This window comes from Panthera tigris, chromosome D2 (assembly GCF_018350195.1).
Source record: "Panthera tigris isolate Pti1 chromosome D2, P.tigris_Pti1_mat1.1, whole genome shotgun sequence".
NCBI classification, from domain to species: domain Eukaryota; kingdom Metazoa; phylum Chordata; class Mammalia; order Carnivora; family Felidae; genus Panthera; species Panthera tigris.
The window spans coordinates 54,817,919-54,839,510 of NC_056670.1; the positions used below are offsets into that span (position 1 = coordinate 54,817,919).

The window sequence follows — 21,592 nt, forward strand, 5'->3', positions numbered from 1 at the left end:
TCTTCTGGCCCCTGAACCTTTTCTTCCAGGAGGGCCCTAAGTTCTGCCATCTAGGTGCCTATCCCTCCCCATCCATCAGTGGACACAAACCCCTCCTTCCACAAAGCCAGCCAGCCTCTCCCAGCTCACACCGGCTCACACCAGCTCTTTTCCTTCTCTGCACATCACTTGCAGATCTTGTCCATGCTTTATGCCTTGTCATAACATATCGTTAACCATCTGTCTCACATAAGATACTAATGTCCACAAACTTCCCTTTCCTTCTTTGGAAACTCCAACTTCTTACCACTGCCACTACAAGGAACCTGGGCTGTGAATACAACAGCCAACAAAAAAATACCCAATGCATCTATGAGTCAATCAAAAAAGGAGAAGGAGCAAGAGGAAGTCAAGGAAGAGAAGTAGGAAAGAGAAAAGAATTCTATTTTTCTCTTGGATGCCCAAATATGCATCTTGCTATCTCCCAGATTCGTAGATTATTTGAACTGAAAGAGACTGAAAACACATTGGTTCCAAGGATATGATGCTGACCGTGAAGACTTATTAAAAACTAGAAATAACCTACTTGACCCAAAAAAAGACAATCAGAAAGGATGAAGGGCATTTACTAGCTGTGTGGCCTTCAGAATGTCCCTTAAACTCTGTTCTTCAGTTTCCTCGTTTTTGAAGTATGAATAACATAACACGTGCCTAAGGAACTTTGTGAGTATCAAATGAGATGATGGGCGTAAGGTACTTGGATGGTGCTGAAGCATGGTTAAGTGCTCGGTGATTATTAGGCGAAAGCTTCCTGCCTACCCTCTGTCACAAGATTGTGCTTTGAAAAAACATGTAATACTTCCCCAAAGCTGGTCACCATCTATTAATGGGCTGTGAGATCAATTTAATGAGATGTTAGAAGCATATCTACATGTATCTATATTTTTATTTTCGGTCATAATATAAAACGTATTTCTAACTGTGGGTCATAGACAGTTTGAACGACACTGGACTGAAGTCCTCTACAAATAAATACGAAATGGCATACCAAAGCCTCCTGTGGAATGCTTGGTGCTACTTTAAGAAAAATTTCATCTTCTGTCATCTCTGGACTTTGGTTTTCCATTGACACCACAATTCTGTTAATGTTTTCTTAATTTTTCTCGTGTCTGACATGTAACATAGACCACTGTGGCTACACTAATTAATGTAGAATTCCCTTCCCTGGAGGCCTAAATTGTCTGTGCCTATGGTCAGGTCTAGTATGCATCTTTCTTCATCAGATGGGATGTTCTGAACACCTCAAGGTAAGAGGAGCCCTTCTCCTTTTGAAATCCCCCTCAGCTGATAGCTTTCTCTTGCATTCTGCAGTGATTCCGTCACCCACATTGTAGCAGAAAACAACTCTGGCTCAGATGTCCTAGAGTGGCTGCAGGTACAGAATGTAAAAGCCAGCTCACAGCTAGAGCTCCTGGACATCTCCTGGCTGATAGAATCCATGGGAGCAGGAAAACCAGTAGAGGTGACAGGAAAACACCAGCTTGTAAGTGTTACGGTTGATCCTCTTTGCCCTTTTCTTGACGATTAGGAACATGGGCTATAGAATCAACAGACCTGAGCTTAACCCCCAGGCGGTCTGCCTTCTCCCTGTGTGACCTTGGGAAAGTCACTCGGGTTTTCTGAGCTTCAGTTTCCTCCTCTACGTTATAAGACAGCAAAAGAAACTACCTCACAAGATGGTTAGGGAATTAGAGTAACATACGTGTAAAGCACTTACCACAGAGCCTGATCTATGACAGGCAGCTGATAAATGGTAGCTGCTTTTATGAACAACACTATGCGCAAATATTTCAAAATGTGGAAGCCTTGATGTTCTGGTAACCAGAAAAGTAGAGGCTTCCTATTTTTTTTTTCTGACTGTCATCATTCATAAAGAAAAACTGATGAAAATTAATCTCTTAATTCCAAGTCCTTCACCATTAATGCTAGAACCCGCGGGAAGAAGGTTCAGACCATGAGTACCTAAGTTCGTGGAAAAGGAAAATGGTACTTAATTGATGGTTCTTCACACGTTTGTTTTTCTCATTGCAAAAATAACACATGTTGGGGCACCTGGGTTGGCTCGGTCGGTTAAGCCTCCAACTCTTGATTTCGGCTCAGGTCATGATCTCACAGTTTGTGGGATGGAGCCCCATGTCGGGCTGTGCACTGACAGTATAGCACTTTCTTGGGATTCTCTCTCTCCCTCTCTCTGCCCCTCCCCAGCTCAAAACAAACAAATAAACTTTAAAAAATACAATACATGTAAACCGTAGCAAATGCAAATATCAGAGACGTGTGTAACATAAAATCTGACTCTCCTATAATTTTATCCTCTTCAGGGACAATTGCCATCAAACTGCCTCCAATTTTTCTCCTTCATAATATCTATGATTATGACTATTGATTGCTATTAAAAACGGATGCTTCCGCATTTGTTTAGGTGAGAAGAGATTATTCAGCTAGCCCAAACCCAGAGCTCCAGAAGACTCCGCCACTTGTAAAAAAGATCCCTCTGTATGCATGTCAGAGAAGAACCACTTTAAACAACTTTAACCACGTATTCACGGTAAGGGGCTCTACAACAACCCCTAGAGCAAATGAAGGGCTTGTAGCGTCTTTCCATGGATCTGCAAATTCTTTTTTTTTTTAATTTTTTTTAACGTTTATTCATTTTAGAGACAGAGAGAGAGCATGAATGGGGGAAGGTCAGAGAGAGAGGGAGAGACGCAGCATCTGAAACAGGCTTCAGGCTCTGAGCTGTCAGCACAGAGCCCGACTCGGGGCTCGAACTCACAGATCGCGAGATCGTGACCTGAGCCGAAGTCGGTCGCCCAACCGACTGAGCCACCCAGGCGCCCCCATGGATCTGCAAATTCAATTGTGTAATTTTCTGAATATCTAGGAAAATTACCCCCCACATTCACTCGCTCCCCCCCACCCCCGGCCTGATCTCTGGTTCTTATTTCAGTCCAGAATGGATCTACTTCTGTTGTAGACATGGACAAATACAATCAGAAATATATTTGTATTGTTTAGAGATGGTAAATTACTATTTGATGAGAATTGTCACTTTGGGGCACAACACTTGTGAAAGGCAAATATTTGGAAAAACCAAATACTGTAATTAGTCCAAAACACAGTAAGAGCAAGTTACAAAGAAACAGCACTAATGCATAAACAGCCTTTGCTGGGTAACCAGGCAAGTGAGAGACAGCAGGCCTGGATTCTCACCTCTCTGATCTTAACTAGCTCGGGCAAGTCAGTTCCTCTCTCTGAGCCTCGGTTTTCTCACCCGTTCAACTAGAAATTAGCCAGATTGTCTCCAAAGCCCCACCCAGGCCTGAAGTTTGGCAGTTGCGTTTCAAATGACCCTCACAGGTCCACAGCTGCTCGTTCTCCAGCCTAGAGAAAGTAGTCAGGTCGTTAAAACATGTGGTAGTGTATCAACTACAAAACTTCTCATTTCGAGACCTCCAGCCCCACATCTGCCAGGAAGAACAGGAAACTGCAGTACTGGGCACGGAAGCATGATGCCACACAGCTGTAGCTACTTCCTCCTCTGCTAGAAATGCAAATGCGCCCTACCTGAAACAACCCGCCTTGGGTCCGTGTCCTGTGATCACGCCCCTTTGTTGCCATGTTAAGTGCTGACTGTGTTTTACATACAAGCCGAGAGATGAAGGTGCCCAGTGATCCAGGCAGAGCCCTGGACACACGCTGGTGGGGAAGCCTGCAAGGAAAGAGGGCAGGGTCATGCTGAGCAATGACGAGTGGGGGTGCAGTGAGCATGCGATCAGGTTTTGGTTGAATCGCTCCTGAATATCTAATGGCAGCAAACTCAAAGTCTCCTTACGAAGCACTCGGTGACCCGTCTTTTCAGTTCAGCTCCTCTCATAGCAAGGGAGGGGTGCAAAGACATGGGAGACCCCATCCCACCCTTCGAGGAGACTGTCAGGAGGTATTTCAACACTCAAGAAGAGCAACAGGTGTTTGCAAGTGACTACTAGCTCAGGGGCTCGGAACAGGCCGTGTTTGGCTCACCTGGTTTTGTTCTTCAGGACGCCTTCGAGGTGCTGGCTGAAAACTATGAGTTTAAAGAAAATGAAGTCTCCTCTGCGACATTTATGAGAGCAGCTTCTGTGCTTAAATCTCTGCCATTCACAATCATCAGTATGAAGGACACAGAAGGAATTCCCTGCCTGGGGGACAAAGTGAAGTGTGTCATAGAGGTAAGGGTGAAATGTGATTTGTCCTGCTTCTTAATAGGAGGCAGGAGGGGGAAGGGAATGCAGTTAATATACAGATGTGGGATAGACAGACAGACAGATAGATAGATAGATGTTATATAATGTCCATGGAAGGGGCAGGGAGACGGGAGAGAGAGAATCTCAAGCAGGCTCCACACTACCAGTGCAGAGCCCGATGTGGGGCTCCGTCCCACAAACCGTGAGATCGTGATCTGAGCTGAAATCAAGAGTCGGATGCTTAACAGACGGAACCACGCCAAGTGCCCCTAACAATTTTTTCAACTGTCCATGCAGGAAATTATTGAAGATGGAGAAAGTTCTGAAGTTAAAGCTGTGTTAAATGATGAACGATATCAGTCCTTCAAAGTAAGTAATTTTACAGGTGTTGGCTGAAAATGGTTTTTCAGTTAACCCCATTACTTAATGTAGGTGGTTTGTCAGCTTGGGCTGCCATAACAAAATGCCACAGACTGGGTGAGTTAAACAACAAATATTTATTTTCTTACAGTTCTGGAGACTGGAAGTTCGAGATCAGGGTGCCAGCATGGTCGGGTTGTGGTTAGGGCTCTCTTCCTGGCACCTTTTCAATGTGCCTTCACATGATGCACAGAGAGAGAGCGCAACTCCCATGGTGCCTCTTCTTAGTAAGGCACAAACCCCATCATGAGGGCCCTACAGTCATGACCTCATCTAAACCTAATTCCCTCCAAAAGCCTCATCTCCAAACACCATCACAGTGGGGGTTAGGGCTTCAACATATGAGTGGAAGGGGGCACGATGAGTCCATAATAGTGGTCTAGGAAGCAGATGCCAAAATAAATACGGGTGCACGAGCGTATTGCCATGCTGTGGTGAGATCTTCTAGGATCTTCTAGGATCTGTCACTCATGGGCACAAATAGCACTGGGACACTGGGAGCATGGGACAAAACAAACCTGCTCTTAAGGAGCAAACCTGTGTTGGAAGCTCCCCACTGTGTCCTTCTCTACTTCGAAGCAGGGCTTGGTTCCCCCCAGTGTTCCCCACCTTGGAGTTCAGGGTGGCAGAGATTTCTGCCCGTCCCTTTGGTTCCGGAGTGATGCAAAGGCCTAAAAGCTGGTTGTGGGCAGGAGCCCAGGCTTGGAGGGCAGACAGCCTGGATTTGAGTTTGGGCTGTGCTGCTTACCAGCTGGGTGACAGCAGAGAATTCATACAACCTACATGAGCATCCCTCTTAAAACCGCAGAGCATGAGTGTGCGTAAGGGACCCCTGGCCAAGGGGAGTGCCTGGTAGGGAAAGCTGTGGTCACACGTGGACGGAACAGGCAAAGGGTGGTCAGATTACACGGAAGCCTATGCAGATGCCAGCCACTGTAATACCATAGGTCAGGAAAGGACCCCCCTGAAACAAAAAGCTCTGTAAAAAGTTACCATCACCCACCCACTTGTCATATTCAGGAGAAACTGGGTCAGAAGTATGCTTACACTGTTTTCCTAATCCCTTGACCTTGAAAAGTGTCACTTCATTATCATAATGGTCATGTCAGAAACTAAAGGCATGCCTTTCCCTGTTTCAGCTCTTTACTTCTGTGTTTGGAGTGGGATTGAAGACATCTGAGAAATGGTTCAGGATGGGTTTCCGAACTCTGAGTAAAATAAAGTCAGACAAAACCCTGAAGTTCACACAAATGCAGAAAGCAGGTAAATTGTCTCTCCTACGGATCTCCTGATGTTGCCATGGGCTGGCCAGGTTTCGGTAGGGCTCTGAGTTAGCTGAACTTCAAGTCCAGTCTCAGTGAGCTGGGTACCTTGTTCGTCCTCTTTTTTGCACTATGGTTAAAAGCACAAGCTTTTGGAATCAGACAGACTTGGATCCAAATCCTGGCTCCAACATTCTGTGGCTGCAAGATCTCGAGCAAGCTTGTTCAAGTCTTTGATCCTAAGTTACTTCATCTATAAAAGGGAGGTAACACTGGTAGTTAATGAGGAATAAATCAAATAACGTAGGCAAAGTCCTTAGCACCTTGCGTGGCATAAGCAAAGACGCTTTGCATAGCGGCTGTTGTCATTCCTGCATCCAGATGTCAAACAGGGTTGTGCTGTTGATCTACTTCGTACTGAACTGGCTCTAGATGTTTGGGTCCTGACTGTCTCCTGTGGGTGAAAGGAGGAGTGGAGGAGTCATGGGCACGAAAGAGACATGAAGGTTGAGGAGTCAAAAATATTTCAACGAACTAGAGTCATTGCTGGAATAAATGTGGATCTGCTTTAGAAACTGTCAGATACCAGGAAATAGAAGGGAAAGTATGAAAATCTAGACACAGGGCTGACCTACCCGCTCCTGACCGACCAGCCGGAGAAGAGAACACTGTGTTGAGACAGGCAGCTGACAGCCCGGCAGGACCTCCCGCAGGTTGAAGGTGGTGGCTTGGACGCTTCCATTTACGGGGGGGCTCTGGTAAAATGAATTTGGCATTAATTGGCATGAATGAAGAAATGCCAATAAGGGGTCAAAAATTGTACACGTTTTAAACATTTATTTTTAACATGCAATATAATTTTTAACATGCAATATAATTATAACAATATAATTGGGATTCGAAAGAGCAAGACGCATCCAGCAGTGTTGGCTGTAGCCAACTTGCTGTGCATGCATCCCTGGTACTTACGTATCTTAGGACTGGAAGCTGATACCTTTTTCCGATCACCTTCTTCCAATTCCCCTTCCGCCCGCACTGGCCTCTGATAACCACAGATCTGATTTCTCTTCTATGAGTTTTTGTCTTTAGATTTCACACATAAGTGACGTCATACAGTATTTGTCTTTCTTGGACGTATTTCACTTAACGTAAAGCCCTCAGGGTCCATCCATGTTGTTGCAAATGGCAGGATATCCTCATTTTAGTGGCTGAATAACCCTCCTATTTCCATGCGCGTGCACACACACACACACACACACACACACGCACACACACACTACAATTTCTTTATCCACTGACGGACACTTAGGTTGTTTCCATGTCTTGGCTATTGTGAATAATGTTGCTATGAACATGGCGGTGTGTGTATTCCTTTGACGGTGTTTTCATTTCCTTCAGATGTATTCCCAGAAGCAGGATCGCTGGATCACACAGTAGTTCTATTTTTAATTTTTAGAAGAAGCTCCCTCCTTGGGTCTGTGGGAATAACCAAGTCATTATAGCAAGTAGGCCTGAGCTTCCATCGTAAATCTTTATGCATGATCTGTAAACAATTATAGGGCACAGTTTATGAAGAAGGCTGGTTCTTCAATAAGGAGCTATATTTGAACAGCTTGGTTTCTAGAGGGATATGAAATATAGTCTCTTTCTTAGTCAGGAAATTGTAAGACTCTTACAAGTCAGAAAGCGAAGAGTCATCATTACCATGAAAAATTCACAACCAAGAGAGTAGAGATTTCCCATCTCTGTGGAAACAGTTTGTTGATGCCTGTGGTCATGTTTACTCTATTTGGGGGCGGAATCACCTCCCACAGAGGGCTGGTCATCTCACGTGTCACTCTCTCCATTGACCTGTCCAATGGCCCCTCAGGATTCCTCTATTATGAAGACCTCGTCAGCTGTGTGACCAGGGCAGAAGCAGAGGCAGTCGGTGTGCTGGTTAAAGAGGCCGTCTGGGCGTTTCTGCCTGATGCCTTCGTCACCATGACAGGAGGATTCCGGAGGTAGATAACGAGGGCTGCTTTTGCCTCCCCTGCTCTAACACCTTCAGTGGCTCCCCACCTTCAGAAGTTCAGTTCAGTTTTAAGCACGGCACAAAGGCCTTTGGTGATCTGGTGACAGCCTCTCTCGGTGGCCTCATCTTCTGTAGCTCGGGTTTCCACTTCAGCAACCCCAAATGGCTTGTCTTTCTTTGCACACATGGAGCTATTTCACGCTTCTGTGACTTGCCCAGTCAGACCCTTCTGTGTTTGCACTGGCTTTCCTCAAATTGTCACCTGGCCGACTTTTCCTCATCTTTTATGACTCAGTTCAGGTGCCATGCTCAGCCAGGCACCCCTCCTCAGTGCTACCTGTCAAGTAATTTGTTTGTATGCATGCTTTCCTCACACAGTTTGTAGAAATTAGTCCTCTGTGAGAACCCGGTGCCTGGCACAATGTAGGTGCTCAAGAAATACTGGCTGAGTCGATGAATGAATGAACTCTTCACAGAGATGTGTGCAGTTGTTGGATGTTGAGGCCTCCTTTTCGGAAAGAAATTCCTTCCTTCCCACCCCTTCCTCCAGCTCTCCCTGTGGCCCTCTTACCTGTTAGCTATTGGCCATCTTGGCAAGCCAAGTTTGAAGTGAGGGAGCAAGCGGGAGAGGAAGATCAAATCTAAGAAAATGCCTTCAGTCAATACCATGATTTGGAGAGCCCTCTCTTGTATTGTGTGCATGCAGCTCTCGGTTCTGGTCACCGGTTCTGATCTGCTAGTCTGTGTGCACATGTGGGGGTGGGTATGCACATGTGAGTATGCAGAAGAGATCACTTCCTGTGTTATTTTTACCCACACATATATAATCATATACGTACTATGTGTGACTTTTTCTATGTCATAAATTTATCTTGCAAGGAGTAGAGTTGTCCCATCAAGGATATTTTGTTTAAAAAAAAAATATCACGAGCATTTTGTGTTGCAAACGTTGAGCACAGGGCATAGAAACAAAAGTGAGTTGTAAAAATTGAGAGCTAAAAATCTAATTGATTTCCATTCTATACTTTTTTTTTTTTTTGGTCAGGGGTAAGAAGATTGGGCACGATGTTGATTTTTTAATTACCAGCCCCGGATCAACAGACGAAGAAGAGGAAGAACTTTTACCTAAAGTGATAAACTTATGGCAAAGGAAGGTAAGAAGAAGGATCACAGGTAGATGTTTGGACACCCAAACATTACACTAATACCGTTGAATTTTGCACACTATGTATCTCGTCTTTGTGTCATGACCATATACTGGATTCTCAGCGATTTGCAACAGCTTACACATGCCACATAACACACGATAAGACTTACTCGCCTGGGGTCCTAGAGTCTGTGTTGTGAATATTTATCTTATTTATACACACCTGTCCTGTGTCCAGGGGGCGAGGGCTGTAGGTCTCGGTGTCCGACAGGAGGAAGTGTTACCGCCCCTAAATGAATGGGGCCCATGTGCCCTACAGACCTGGGAGGTGTGAGATGGGTGGTAGCAGGCTTAGGGGTGGGGCGGGACCACGGGGACTGGGATACTATCAGCCAGGAGATGTCGCTCCTGCCTTGAACTCTCTGCGGGTCAACAACCACCTTGACTTTGTGCTGAGATGGGAAGAAGGAAACCAACGAGGACCAGCTGGGCTCAGAAGCCCCCACCCACTGCGGAGATCAGATTCGCCTCGGGCTACCTATTGCCCAGCAGAGGAAGCTGCCAGAGCTGCCTGCAGGGCCCCGACCCGCGCCCCACTCCAGGAAGAGCTCCACTTCCCAAAGGGCCCAGAGGGAGCCACCCCAGGGACCTGTGGGCCTGGCCGGCGAGGATGCTGGGGCTAGTGTTTTTCTGGCACAGCTTCATCCTTCCTGAGTGATCTAGCCTCTGCTGCCCGTGGGCCAACCTTCATGATACGCCAGAGGGAGAGAAACCTCAGATAAAGTGAAAATGAGATCGGGGAACACACGATCCTGGAGCCAGGGGCACCAGAAGTGCGGACCCAACATTGGAACCAGATCCAGATTCACCTGTGAGGCCATCCCAAGCCCCCTCTGTCCTTCTCAGGAGGGTGGACCCCGGGACTGCCAGGGGCCCTGAGAGTGAACCTCATTGGCCAAGCCAAGGGAAGGCAGGACAGGGAAGAGTCAGCCCCACCTACACGGGCCCCTCGGCTCGGCTCAAGCAGGAAAGGTAGATGGTTCTCACGGATAGACAGAACAATTCATGGGCCTGCTAGCCAAGGAGCCAAGGCCGGGGTGGGGACAGCAAGACCTGGGGCCCTGTGAGGGTGGGCCTGTTTGACCTTGGTGTTTAGGCACCGCGCTCCCCAGGCTCCGAGACTGTTCCAGACTAAGATGGAGATGGTGGTGTGGGACATGGGGACAAGGACCCTTCTTTCCTTTCCTCTTTCCTCAGTTTGAGGAAACCAGACCTCTGGCCTCCAAGCAGAGAGATGGGCAGGCACGGGTGGAGGCGGACATTAAGCCCCAGGGGGTTTTATATGGGACTTTAAAAGCACAACCCTGCAGCTTACTGGCTGCATGACCTGGGCCGCTTTGCTTAATCTTTCCTCGTCTATAAAACAGGGATAGCAAGGCTGTCTCGCTTCATTAACGGAGAGGATTAACTGAGAGAATTAGATAAAGCACTTGATGCTGTGCCCGGTAATGGTAAACGCTTAATAACCAGTGGCCATCGGTGTGATGGCTCCTGCATAAGTACTCACTGAGCTCTGCCGGAAAGCCGGGCCCCGTGCCAGGTGAGGGCACCCAGGAGCCAGCAGGTGCACCTGCTCCTCTTGCGGACAAACAGGACCTCAGGGAGGAGACACCGAGTGGCAGTTGGGTGTCCCAGCTCTGCCTGAACCCCTGCAGCCCCGGACCTGCCCCCACCACCTTGGCTGTGAAGTCCTCGTGGGTAACTTCCGTTTCTACCTCGCTCCTCAGCCCTGACATTCTTACCAGAGCTCGCATTTTCCAGGTTATACAGATGATATCCCACGCAGGACAGGCATGAGCACACTCACACAGCACGCACGTGTTACGTGAGCACGACAAACGGCCCGTAGGCGTCGGTTTGAGCCGCCCATCCAGTGAACTAAATGTGAGCCTTGGAGAAGACCCCTTGGTCGGTGGAAAGAAAAGGAGGAGAGGGAGCTTGGAAATACTGATCTTTGGTGGAGGTCCCCATCTCGAAGACTCCTGCCAGCCTGAATTCTTCCTGGTCACCACAGCTCAACCCAAAGAGGGGAGGGCTCACTGGAGTGGGGTTCACCCCTGGACTAGGGTGGGGTTGACCCCTGGTGGGTGGGACCTTGCTCGGGGCCGCTCACTGTTCACCAGGCTACATCCTCAGTTCCTGGAAGGCTGACAGACTGAAAGTATTAATACTTTAGAAGAGAGAACATATTCACTCCCACTGCAAAACAGACTTGACTTTGAATAGGGGATGTGGAGTCTTCCGAGAAGGGATTGGAGGAAATTGAAACAGAAGCGTGGATGGATCCTGGCTGTCAGAAAGGGAGAGGGCCTCACCCTCCAGCCTTGCCACCCTCCCTCTCTGTTGGGGGAGCCTAATACTAAACGTGGGGTGATGGTGCCTCCTTCTTTGTGAGAGGCAAAGCCGAGGGCTAAGCACTTCTCTCCCACCCCGTGTCATGTACCTGAGAGTCAAGTGCTCAGTCCCCGGGGGAGGAAGGGAGGGAGGAACAGGGGAAGATCCTCCCTCCTGGTCAAGAGGAGTCCCTTCGTTTCCAGTAAGAAGAAAAGAACATGCTGATAGGAAGTTTAGTCAGCTTGTGCTTATCGATGGCAGAGCCCAAAACTTTGAAGGAGTTTTCAAAGAAGAGAGAAGTCACTCAAGGGGAAATGGGGACCAACAAGGAAAGAAACGGGAGAAGACAGAGATGTCCCACAAACAGCCCAGGCCAGACGGCAGGAGGCAGAGTATCAGGGGTTGTGTGGGTTGTGTGTGTGCGTTGAGAACTGTGCCCCTGCTGCAGAAGGTGTCTGACTATGCAGACAGGAGCTTTTTATTCAAGGCATGCATTCCCAAACACCTCGCAAGATCCAAAGCAAAACCCTACAAAATGGCCCATTGTCTATGACCAGCCAATGTCACCACCATGTGGCGATAGGGTAAACACAGCTTTTTAGGAAGACAGCTTTGTGGATTTTGGAGGGAGGTGGGTGTTATTGCAGATTTAACTTCAGGGAAAGACTTGTTAATATTTTAATAGCTCACTTTTCAAAGGTACGTGATTCAAGTTTACAAGGAAGTCTGCTACGTTGTACTCATTTTTGTAAGTTTCATTAAAAAGCAGAATTGTTTTCTTGAGCTGGTTATTAGACTATTCTATAGCAACACTTGGCCTCTCACCAAAACGGTCTTCTCGACATCAGTGCTCCCCTCCCCCCCTTCAGAAGGTGTGTGTTTTCCTAATACCTTTCCTGGTGCTAAAAGCTAATGCTAAGGCTTTCCTCTTTTGAGATCAGCAAAAGGAAAAGTTATCAAAGTCCGGTTGAATTGAACAATATCTCCCGGAGGGCTACAGAAGGAATGCAGAGCATTCCTAATAACAAAATTAACTGAACCAAACCAAACTGAACCAAAGTGCTCAGAGTGTGGTCCCTGGACCAGCAGCATCAGCATCTCCCGGGAACTTGCTAGAAATGCAAATCCTCACCCTTTCTCCTTCCACTGAATCACTCTGGGGAGAGGCCCCCACAAACTGCTGTGACAAACTTTCCAAATGCTTCTGATGATAAAGTCAGAGACTGGCTGACCTGAGGAATGTCTGAGAACAGATCACCTACCCGCAGAGCTATGACTGAATTATTGTGAGGTTTTTTGCTTTGTTAGTTGTCACTCAAGATTTAGCAGTTGATTACACGTTTCTTTCTCTCCCTGCCCCACATCTGCCCTGTGCTGTGAGGAGTTCCCACGGAGCAGACAAATTGGAGGGTCGCTGAGCACATCTTCGAATCTCTTCTTCTCGTTCTGACTCAGCATCACTGGGGGAGATATGTGTCACTAACTGTATCCCAGTCCCCAAGGCGGACCCAGTGACACTCTTAAAATGCAACCTAGAGGTAGTGACTCGTCCTGCCCAAAAGCGGGGCTGAGCCTCCGGCCACAACCCTTTGGGCCAAATAAACCAGGTCATCTATATAATATAGAGGGACACTGACTCAGAGCAGTGTCCCTGCATAAAAACAGCATAAAACTGCATAAAACAGCAGGGCTTTTGTTCATGATTGATTTGTTCTCAAAGCGGTGAGGCAAGTTTCTGAGCCCTGACTTGTGATTCGGAAGTAAGGAGAGGGATTCTCGGGCAGCTTTGCCATGAAGTGGCCTTGGCCTCTCTAACTGCTAAGTTCCTCTGCTACATAGGCTAATACACCCACTTCCTGGCTTCCTCTCCCAGGGTTACCAGGTGGGCTTGCATGGCAAGGGCACAACATGCCCACCTTCTGCTCAAATCTGTAAAGCTTCTGCTAAGAGCAGTCATTAACAGCCCAGTATCAAATTGCAGACCTTGTCCACCGGGGACTCTTCCTGATGTCTTTCTGTTTGCTTTCAGGAATTACTTTTATACTACGACCTTGTGGAGTCGACATTTGAAAAGCTAAAGTTGCCTAGCAGGAAGGTGGATGCTTTAGATCATTTTCAAAAGTGCTTTCTGATTTTAAAATTGCACCATCAGAGAGTGGACAGTGGCAAGTGTAGCCAGCAGGAAGGGAAGACCTGGAAGGCCATCCGTGTGGACCTGGTCATGTGCCCCTACGAGCGCCGTGCCTTTGCCCTGCTGGGCTGGACTGGCTCGCGGGTAAGTGCTACACAGATCCAAAAGAAGTAGGCTGGGTCCACCGGGGCCCAGGAGAGAGACAATGGCAGTGGGACCAGGGAGACAGGGAGGAGTGCCCAGAAACCTCCAAATCTGGGCATTCTACCTGCACGAGGTCAGTGACACAGATTAATTTAGAGCAGTTGTTATTCTCAGTGTGGTCCCAGGCTGGCAGCATCAGATCACCTGGGGGCAGGTTAAACACACAAACTCTCCACCCACCCCCCCAAGACCTCCTGAATCAGAAACTCCGGGGGTGGAGCCCAGCAATCTGCTTTCGAAAAAAGCCCGGCAGGTATTTCAGGCAGGCATTTCGGATGTAGCTGGAGAGGGAGGACCACTGAAGCAGAGAAAGCAGCAAGGTGGCTGAGGACACAGGTTTGGCTTTTCTGGCACCTGTCATGGGCCTCTGTTCTGCGCCTCATTGGCTGGGGGTCTCAGAGCTCCCTATGCCCTTGAAGACTTAGCTTTCCCGCCAAGGAAGTGAGGGCAAGGACTCTGTCACCTCCCTGGGCTGCAGGGGTGGGTGAGATGAAGCCGGCAAAGCCCCCAGTGCCACGCCGGCACGTGATGGGTGCTGGCCAGGAGGCGGTTCTCCCTCCCCTCCAGTCACATTCACAGCGAGGGTGCCCAGGATTCGAATCTCGTTAGCACGAGCTTCCCCCCACCACCCCCGGTGTAGTAAGCACTGCCCACTTTCATCAGTGTCCCCAGGCAGCTAGCTGTTGGCTTGAGTCTTTAGCTGTTACTTGACTCTTTAGAGGGTTTTATATGGATGAACGACATGACACAAATTAGTTGTCCTCAACCTTGAGTTAAATGTCTGGCGTCTTTGCTTGAGGCTGCAACTATTTCAGCAGAGGGTCTCGGCCCTAGAATTCCTCACCCTCATCAAAAAATGTTGGCTGACATTTTTCATTCATAAAAGTTGGAAAACCTGATGAAACAATCTATCATAAATGCAGCTTGTTTGACAGACGAGAATCTTTGGGAGCGCAGAGTCTGATGAGACCGGGGAGAGTTCCAAAAACAAGTCCGAAGTTATACAAGATCGGGCCAGTTAGGTATCACTGGCAGAAACGGTGGCCTTTTACCCATTTTGTTTGAAGACAGGCATGTTTTCAGCACATTTTAGTCTCTTCTCTCGGAGTTCTTGGAAATTGCTTCTATGGGTTCTGCAGGCGCTGATAGAACACTCAGCGTTTTGCTGACTGACTTTAAACTAGTTCACCTCTTTGAGCCCCCACCGCCCCATCTCTATTGTGGATAATAGTGGTGCCCACCTCTTATTGTTGCCATTTGGGTTAAAGGAGAGGCTGCGTGCTCAGCATGTGGTAGCTACTTGTGTGACTATCTTTACGCCCTACCTATGCAACCACTGAATATGGTGTGTTTTGTCTCCGGGGGGATATCTGTTGGTGGGTGACCAGGATTAGATTTAGTCTAAAGTTTTGTAGGTGAAAAATTCGACTTCACCTTTTTACCCAAATATTTCAGGGCCCGGGAAGTGTTCTCAAGACAATTCAAGTCATCTATTAATCTCACCTCAATTTGGGGCCTACATTCCCCTATAGGAAATGGTGCCCTCTAGAGTTCTGCAGTGCACAACTTGCACAACTGTATGCAGCAGCCGTTGGCCAACTTCTGAGGTCGATTGTGACCGATGACACAGTCAGACTGTAGTACCAATGCCCCTGCCCAGTGTTCGGTTTCCTTCATTTGAAACATAAGACATCATCCTTGTCATGCCTATTTCGCAGGGTCATTGTGAGAAACTAAAGAGGGTTTAAAGCAGAAGGCTTTAAACTTGGGTAAAGTGCCTGAGTCTGGGTCCCAGCTCTATCATAGGTTGTGTGGCCTCGGGTGAATGACTTAGGCTCTCTGGGCATCCTTTCTTCACCTGAAAAATGGACTAACAACAGCCCCACCTCACAGGATTGTAATGAGCATTAAATGAGACAATGCCCTCATCTCAGCACAACTTCGAGTACAACTATGTACATAAAACTGTTCTCCTTGAGGGGTGCCCGGGTGGCTCAGTCGGTTAAGCGTCTGACTTCGGCTTAGGTCATGATCTCACAGTTCGTGGGTTTGAGCCCCGCATCGGGCTCTGTGCTGACAGCTCAGAGCCTGGAGCCTGCTTCGGATTCTGTCTGTCTCTCTCTGCTCCTTCCCCAGTCGTGCTTCCCCCTCCTCAAAAATAAACACCAAAAAAATTTTAAAATTAAAAAAATATAAACATTTTATTTTTTTTTTATTTTTTTATTTTTTTTTACTTTTTTTTTTTTTAATTTATTTTTGGGACAGAGAGAGACAGAGCATGAATGGGGGAGGGGCAGAGAGAGAGGGAGACACAGAATCGGAAACAGGCTCCAGGCTCCGAGCCATCAGTCCAGAGCCTGACGCGGGGCTCGAACTCACGGACCGCGAGATCGTGACCTGGCTGAAGTCGGACGCTTAACCGACTGCGCCACCCAGGCGCCCCAAAAATATAAACATTTTAAAAAGTCTAATAAAAACAACTGTTTTCTTTGAGGTAATTAAAGAGTCTTTTAGACTCTTCCAGAAGCTGTTAAATGTCAGCGGTAATAGAGCAGATCAAAAAATTAATATAAAGCAAGAAGTGAGCCCAGTGCCTGCACAAGGTGAGCTCTACGTAAATATTAAGAAGGATGTCGTTGCCTGTTTCTGGCCTCGCCTGGTACAGCTGAGCGATCCCCCTATAACATAAGTCAGATCAGGTCCCTCCGCAGCTCAAAACCTTGCAGAGACTCCCCCATTGAACTCAGAGTAAACGTGGGGTCCTGCCTGGCTCATGAGACCCTGCTCGATCTTCCCACCTCCTTATCCCTCTGAACTCCTCTCCTACTGCTCTCTCCCTAAACAGGCCAGGCTCGCTCCATGCTAAGGCTGTTTCTAGCTGTTCGTCTGCCTGGACGGCTCTCCCCCCAGAGTCCACTTGGCTGACACCCGGTCCAATTCCTTGCTCAAACCCCTACCTTCTAAATGAGGCCTGCTCTGTATACAACAGTTACCTTTCCTCATACCGTACCGTTTATTTATTCCATTATTGTGCCTTGTCTGTGTCCCCTGCTCGAAGGCAAGCCCCACCAGGGCAGACATGTTCACTGTTGTATCCCAAGCACACAGGACACACACGGCACACAGTAGGTGCTCAGTAAATACTTGAGTAAATATTGTTACTCTCCAAATAAAAGACATCATTATCATTTCTTGCAGTCTATGGGGAAACGTTCTCAGGTTTCAGCAGAGAAGTCCAGGAATATATCTTTCACTACATAGAGCTGGGGAGCCAAGGGCAGCCTCTCACTGCCCCCCTCATCCCCATCCTCTCCAGCCTTTCCCAACACCCTGGGAGCAGCCATCGCTCTAAGCGCTGGGGAGTGGGGTGGGAAGAGAATGTCCCAGGGCTGGCAGGAGGCATAGTGCCAAGCGACGCTCCCATATTTTCACAGTCCAACAGCTACTGTACCCAGAACCTGCTACACCCCGATTTGTCCACAACCCTGGCTCCCCCTCTGCCACATTAATAAAACTTCTGTTTGGAGAGCCTGTTTTCTTACACAGCGGGCCGTGTTGGGAGAGGTCCCAGCCCCAGCCGGCTTTCCGAAACTAGGAAACGGCTCCTCGCCGCTAGAGGGCGCGATTATCCCATACTTTCCTCCCCGTCTCACGAGGAAAGATCAACGTTTCTAGATCTGTGCTTCACCTCAACAGCAGCTTTATTCACTGTCCTCTATCTTAGCCTTCAGTTTTCACCCCCTGCAGCCTCAGAGCCCACCCTCGATCATAGGACATGCTATTCTGGGACAGGTGGCTCAAACCGTGAGTTTTACAGACTCTCATCCAAGAGGCTGTTAGAGCCAGAAGGGACCCTACTTCTTACGTAGGGACTTTCTTCATCCTCCTGTCTGACCAGTCAAGATTCAGAGAAACGGGGTGGCTTGCCAAAAGAGGCACAAATAGGGACAAAATCCAGGCTGGAGTTTGGGTCTCTTGACTCCTCAGCTTCTTTTGGCATAATGATACTCCAAATAAAAAAACTATTATTTATCCAGCATTTGCTTTGGGACCAGGTATTATCCTGGACACAATCCTCACAGCATTTATTTATTCACTCAACAAACACTTGCTGTTCATCTTCTGTGTGCCAGGCACTATTAGAGAAGGGAATATGGTTATGAACCAAGCCAGCCAGGCTCCTGTTTTCAAGGAGCTTGCATTCTAATGTGCCGTCACAGAGCTTTGCCCTCGGAGAGAAAATTGCTTTCAGAACGTTCACTGGAGGTAAATAGGTGTTTCATTATAGGGACTTAGATATCTCTAAACGCGTAATACTGAAGACATTCTAAACTTACTAGTAATTTATTTTAATTATATCTCGTCCAGCAGTTTGAGAGAGACCTCCGGCGGTATGCCACGCATGAGCGGAAGATGATCCTGGATAACCATGCTTTATACGACAAGACCAAGGTAGAGTTGTCTCCCCAAGATGGGCTGCTCTGATCCTCATCCCTATGGCTGGCTCCCTGAGCACTTTTCCTGAACTGATGTCTGCCCTGAGTGTCCTGTTCCCACAGATCACAGTTGAGGGCAGCTGGAAAGATCCTGATGGGAGCACGGTCCCCACCTGGCCCAGAATATACCTCAAGGGCTTTGGGCTCCAAGATGATGAGCTTGTTGGGTCTTTAGAACCAGTCCAGCGTGAACATTAATTGTGTTTGATATATCTTTGGTATTTGGAGTGAATAAGTCCAAAGAAAACCAAGGATTCCCCAAATTACAAAAACCACTCAAGTACCCCTTAAATGCGTGGGCAGTTGCATTTTGAGTGACCACTTGGGTCATTAATGAGAGCCTACTGCAAGAGGGAGAGCCACAGAACTGCCCTGAGATGTAGATGAGCGGTCAGTGAGGCTCCCTCACCAGCTGTGTAACTCACTTGGTGTGCTGCACTTGGCACTGGTCAGGATCCAAATTCGTGCCTCGGCAAAAGGATAAATTACTGCATGAATTATGAGGAGTTAAATATTCATCTGTTAAATCTACATGCCAAGGTCTGCTGTTCTCCCAGGGGTCAAGGACATTAAACTAAGCTCTGAGGGGAATAAGACATAAAATAACCAGAAGTTATCTTTACCCTCTAAGAGCTCACAGCCTAAATGCGCTGTATTTGGTTAGAGCTGTCTCAGTTACAGGTGTCAGAAACCCAGTCCAAGGTGGCATAGCAAAAAAAGTATACTTGGCTTATATACTGAAGCATCTGGGGGTAATACTGACTTCAGGTATGTCTGTATCCAGGTGCTGATTGCAGGTTTTCCTCAGTGTTGGTTTCAGCCTCAGGCATGGTTTTCCCATGATTCCCATCCATCCAACTTAACAGAGAAGAGCCTCTTTCCTGATAGTTCTAGCAAGAGTCCTAGTTGATGTTCATTGGCCAGGCCTGGGTCATGTGCCCATCCCTTATGGCTCTGATTGGCCAGGCTTTGATCGTGTGGCCCTCCTTGGAGATGGAATTAGCCCCACCTGATCCTCACAGACTGAGAGTAGGGAAGGGTGGTTTCTCAAAGGAAAATCAAGGTACTGCTGTCAGAGGAAAGGGACATAGATGTCAAGCATGTGAGTGGAGGCAGAGTCACATAACACAGCATAGGAATGCTTACAAATTAACACATACTAAATAGTTTAACATAACTGAGTGCGTCTTAAGGCAAGACGTGTGCTATAGGCAAGAAGGGGATGAGGGAGAAGTGGTGCTTGGTCTAAAAGAGATCATGGGGTGGGGGCGGGCAGGTGAGGAAGGTCAGAAGGAGAACCCAACATATACAAGTATCCTATAATTGCCTCTCGTTACTTGGAGCAGGAGTACATAATTCTGGCTGCCCATGAGACTTACCCAGAGCCTTTACAAAGACTGGTGACAGGACCTCTCCTGAGATTCTGATTTCATTGAACTGGGGTGTCGTTCAGGCTTCAAAGTTTTTGGGGGTTTTTGTTGTTGTTAAGTTCCTTTAGGTGGTTCTAATGAACAACTGTGGTTAAGAACTACAGACCCATTGGAAAAATACCAAATGCCTTTAGCTAAATATGTAAGGCCGTCATAATTTTGTTAATTTATCAGATACCATGTTTTGGGGGCAGGAAAATAATAAAATTACAGAAGCCAGTCAATATTTAAAAAAAAAAAAGAAGTCAGTTCAGATGATTTTTTATACTCAGAAGCAGGGAATTATGTTTTGGTAATAACCCACTCTGCCAAGACAATTTACAAAGTAAAACTTTCACTATGTCAGGATCGAGATGTTTAAAAATATCTGAATGCACATATTTCTTTTTATGCTTTCAGAAAATATTTCTCAAAGCAGAAAGTGAAGAAGAAATTTTTGCACATCTGGGATTGGATTACATTGAACCATGGGAAAGAAATGCCTAAAAAAAGTTGTCAACTTTTTTTCAGTTTTTTTTTTTCGGGTTAAATAAATTATGCTTCATATTATAGTAAAGATGCCTTAAGAAAATATGAGACTCTTTAAGCCTTATTGAAATGCAGATTGCTTTTAGAAATAGTTTTGGAAACATGATAAGGCACCGCCACCTGGTAATGGGTTAGGGTCTAATAGGCCGTTTGTATGACTGTTGCTTAGATTTCACAATGCATTTTTCCATAGAAATGTTGTAATTCGTGGCTCATTTCCAGCATAGCTTGTCAAAGCCCATAGTGTAGCTGAAATACTATATATTTGCAATAAAAATAGGAGGAATCAAGACGGTGGAGTCTTCTTTTTCACTCAAACACTATAAAATATTCTAAACAAAAATGTGACAAAATGAAAGAGTGAAGAGTTTAAGATTTATCTTGAGGAGAGAAGATTCTGGAGGGGGTTCTGGGTCCCTTCTGGAGGAGGGGGTACTAACTCACTTTGCTCAAGCCATTGTCTGCTCCTTCTCTCAGCCATGGAGCTGCTTCCCTGGGCACCCAGCACAAGGCCACACACGAGATGTATTCCCACTGCTTTCATTCAGAAGTACAACTTCTTAAACGTCAAAGGAATACATCCCCTATTTTCTATCTCTGAGTCTCTCTCTGGATCTTAGTGGCCCTTTTCCTCTCAGGGAGATACTCTTTCTTGGTCTTTTCATCTTGGGACACTCCCCAGGTAAGAGAGGCAGCTTTGAAAGCACATGTTGGCATTGGCAGTAACTGGGTTTGTAGAACCTGTTCTTAGTTATTTGAAGAAGAGGGTCATGTTTCTGAGCAATCAGAGGCCCTAGGGTGAGAAAGAAATGTCTCCACAACATATCAGAGTGGAATTGGTGGATGGATCCTGAGATGCCGTGGACTCAGGCTCTCCCATTAGGAGACCCTGCCTGTTCACCAGCAATGGCCCCGCATGGCAGAACCAGGACTCCCGGAAGCTCCATCACAGAAGCAATGTTGAAGTCCTGGCCTGAGCCAGCTGATGTGTCTTCAGGCTTTCCTCAGATGGCAAGCAAATTGCTACTTAGCCCATCCCTTTGGTCCTGTGTTCATCCAGAGTCCTCTTGCCCTCTCTTCTTGCCAGTGAGTTTTTCCCCACGCAAGTCCAAGGACGTGGGCCTTTCTCTCCATTCTCACAAAATGGATATAGCCCTCATTTCTAATCTCCTGGAACGACCTTTGCCTTCACTCCACCCTATTTGCCCTCAACACACACACACACACACACACACACACACACACAGGGAGAGAGAGTCTACTGCAGAATTGCCTTCCTTAAATACTCTTTGAGCACAGAC

The 21,592-nt window shown here is 47.2% G+C and overlaps 1 protein-coding gene across 1 annotated transcript in view; it reads left to right on the forward strand.

The window, feature by feature from the left end:
• The window catches only part of DNTT (DNA nucleotidylexotransferase), a 30,620-nt gene extending 10,046 nt beyond the window's left edge, over nt 1-20,574 (forward strand). The window contains exons 2-11 of the mRNA XM_042960008.1: nt 1,351-1,522; nt 2,462-2,587; nt 4,080-4,250; nt 4,563-4,634; nt 5,825-5,948; nt 7,818-7,950; nt 9,007-9,115; nt 13,532-13,777; nt 18,206-18,289; nt 20,163-20,574. Of these exons, the coding sequence (XP_042815942.1) occupies nt 1,351-1,522; nt 2,462-2,587; nt 4,080-4,250; nt 4,563-4,634; nt 5,825-5,948; nt 7,818-7,950; nt 9,007-9,115; nt 13,532-13,777; nt 18,206-18,289; nt 20,163-20,249 (1,324 nt within the window). The 3' untranslated portion in view covers nt 20,250-20,574. The remainder of the gene's footprint in view (nt 1-1,350; nt 1,523-2,461; nt 2,588-4,079; nt 4,251-4,562; nt 4,635-5,824; nt 5,949-7,817; nt 7,951-9,006; nt 9,116-13,531; nt 13,778-18,205; nt 18,290-20,162) is intronic.
• The last annotated feature ends 1,018 nt before the right edge of the window (nt 20,575-21,592 follow it).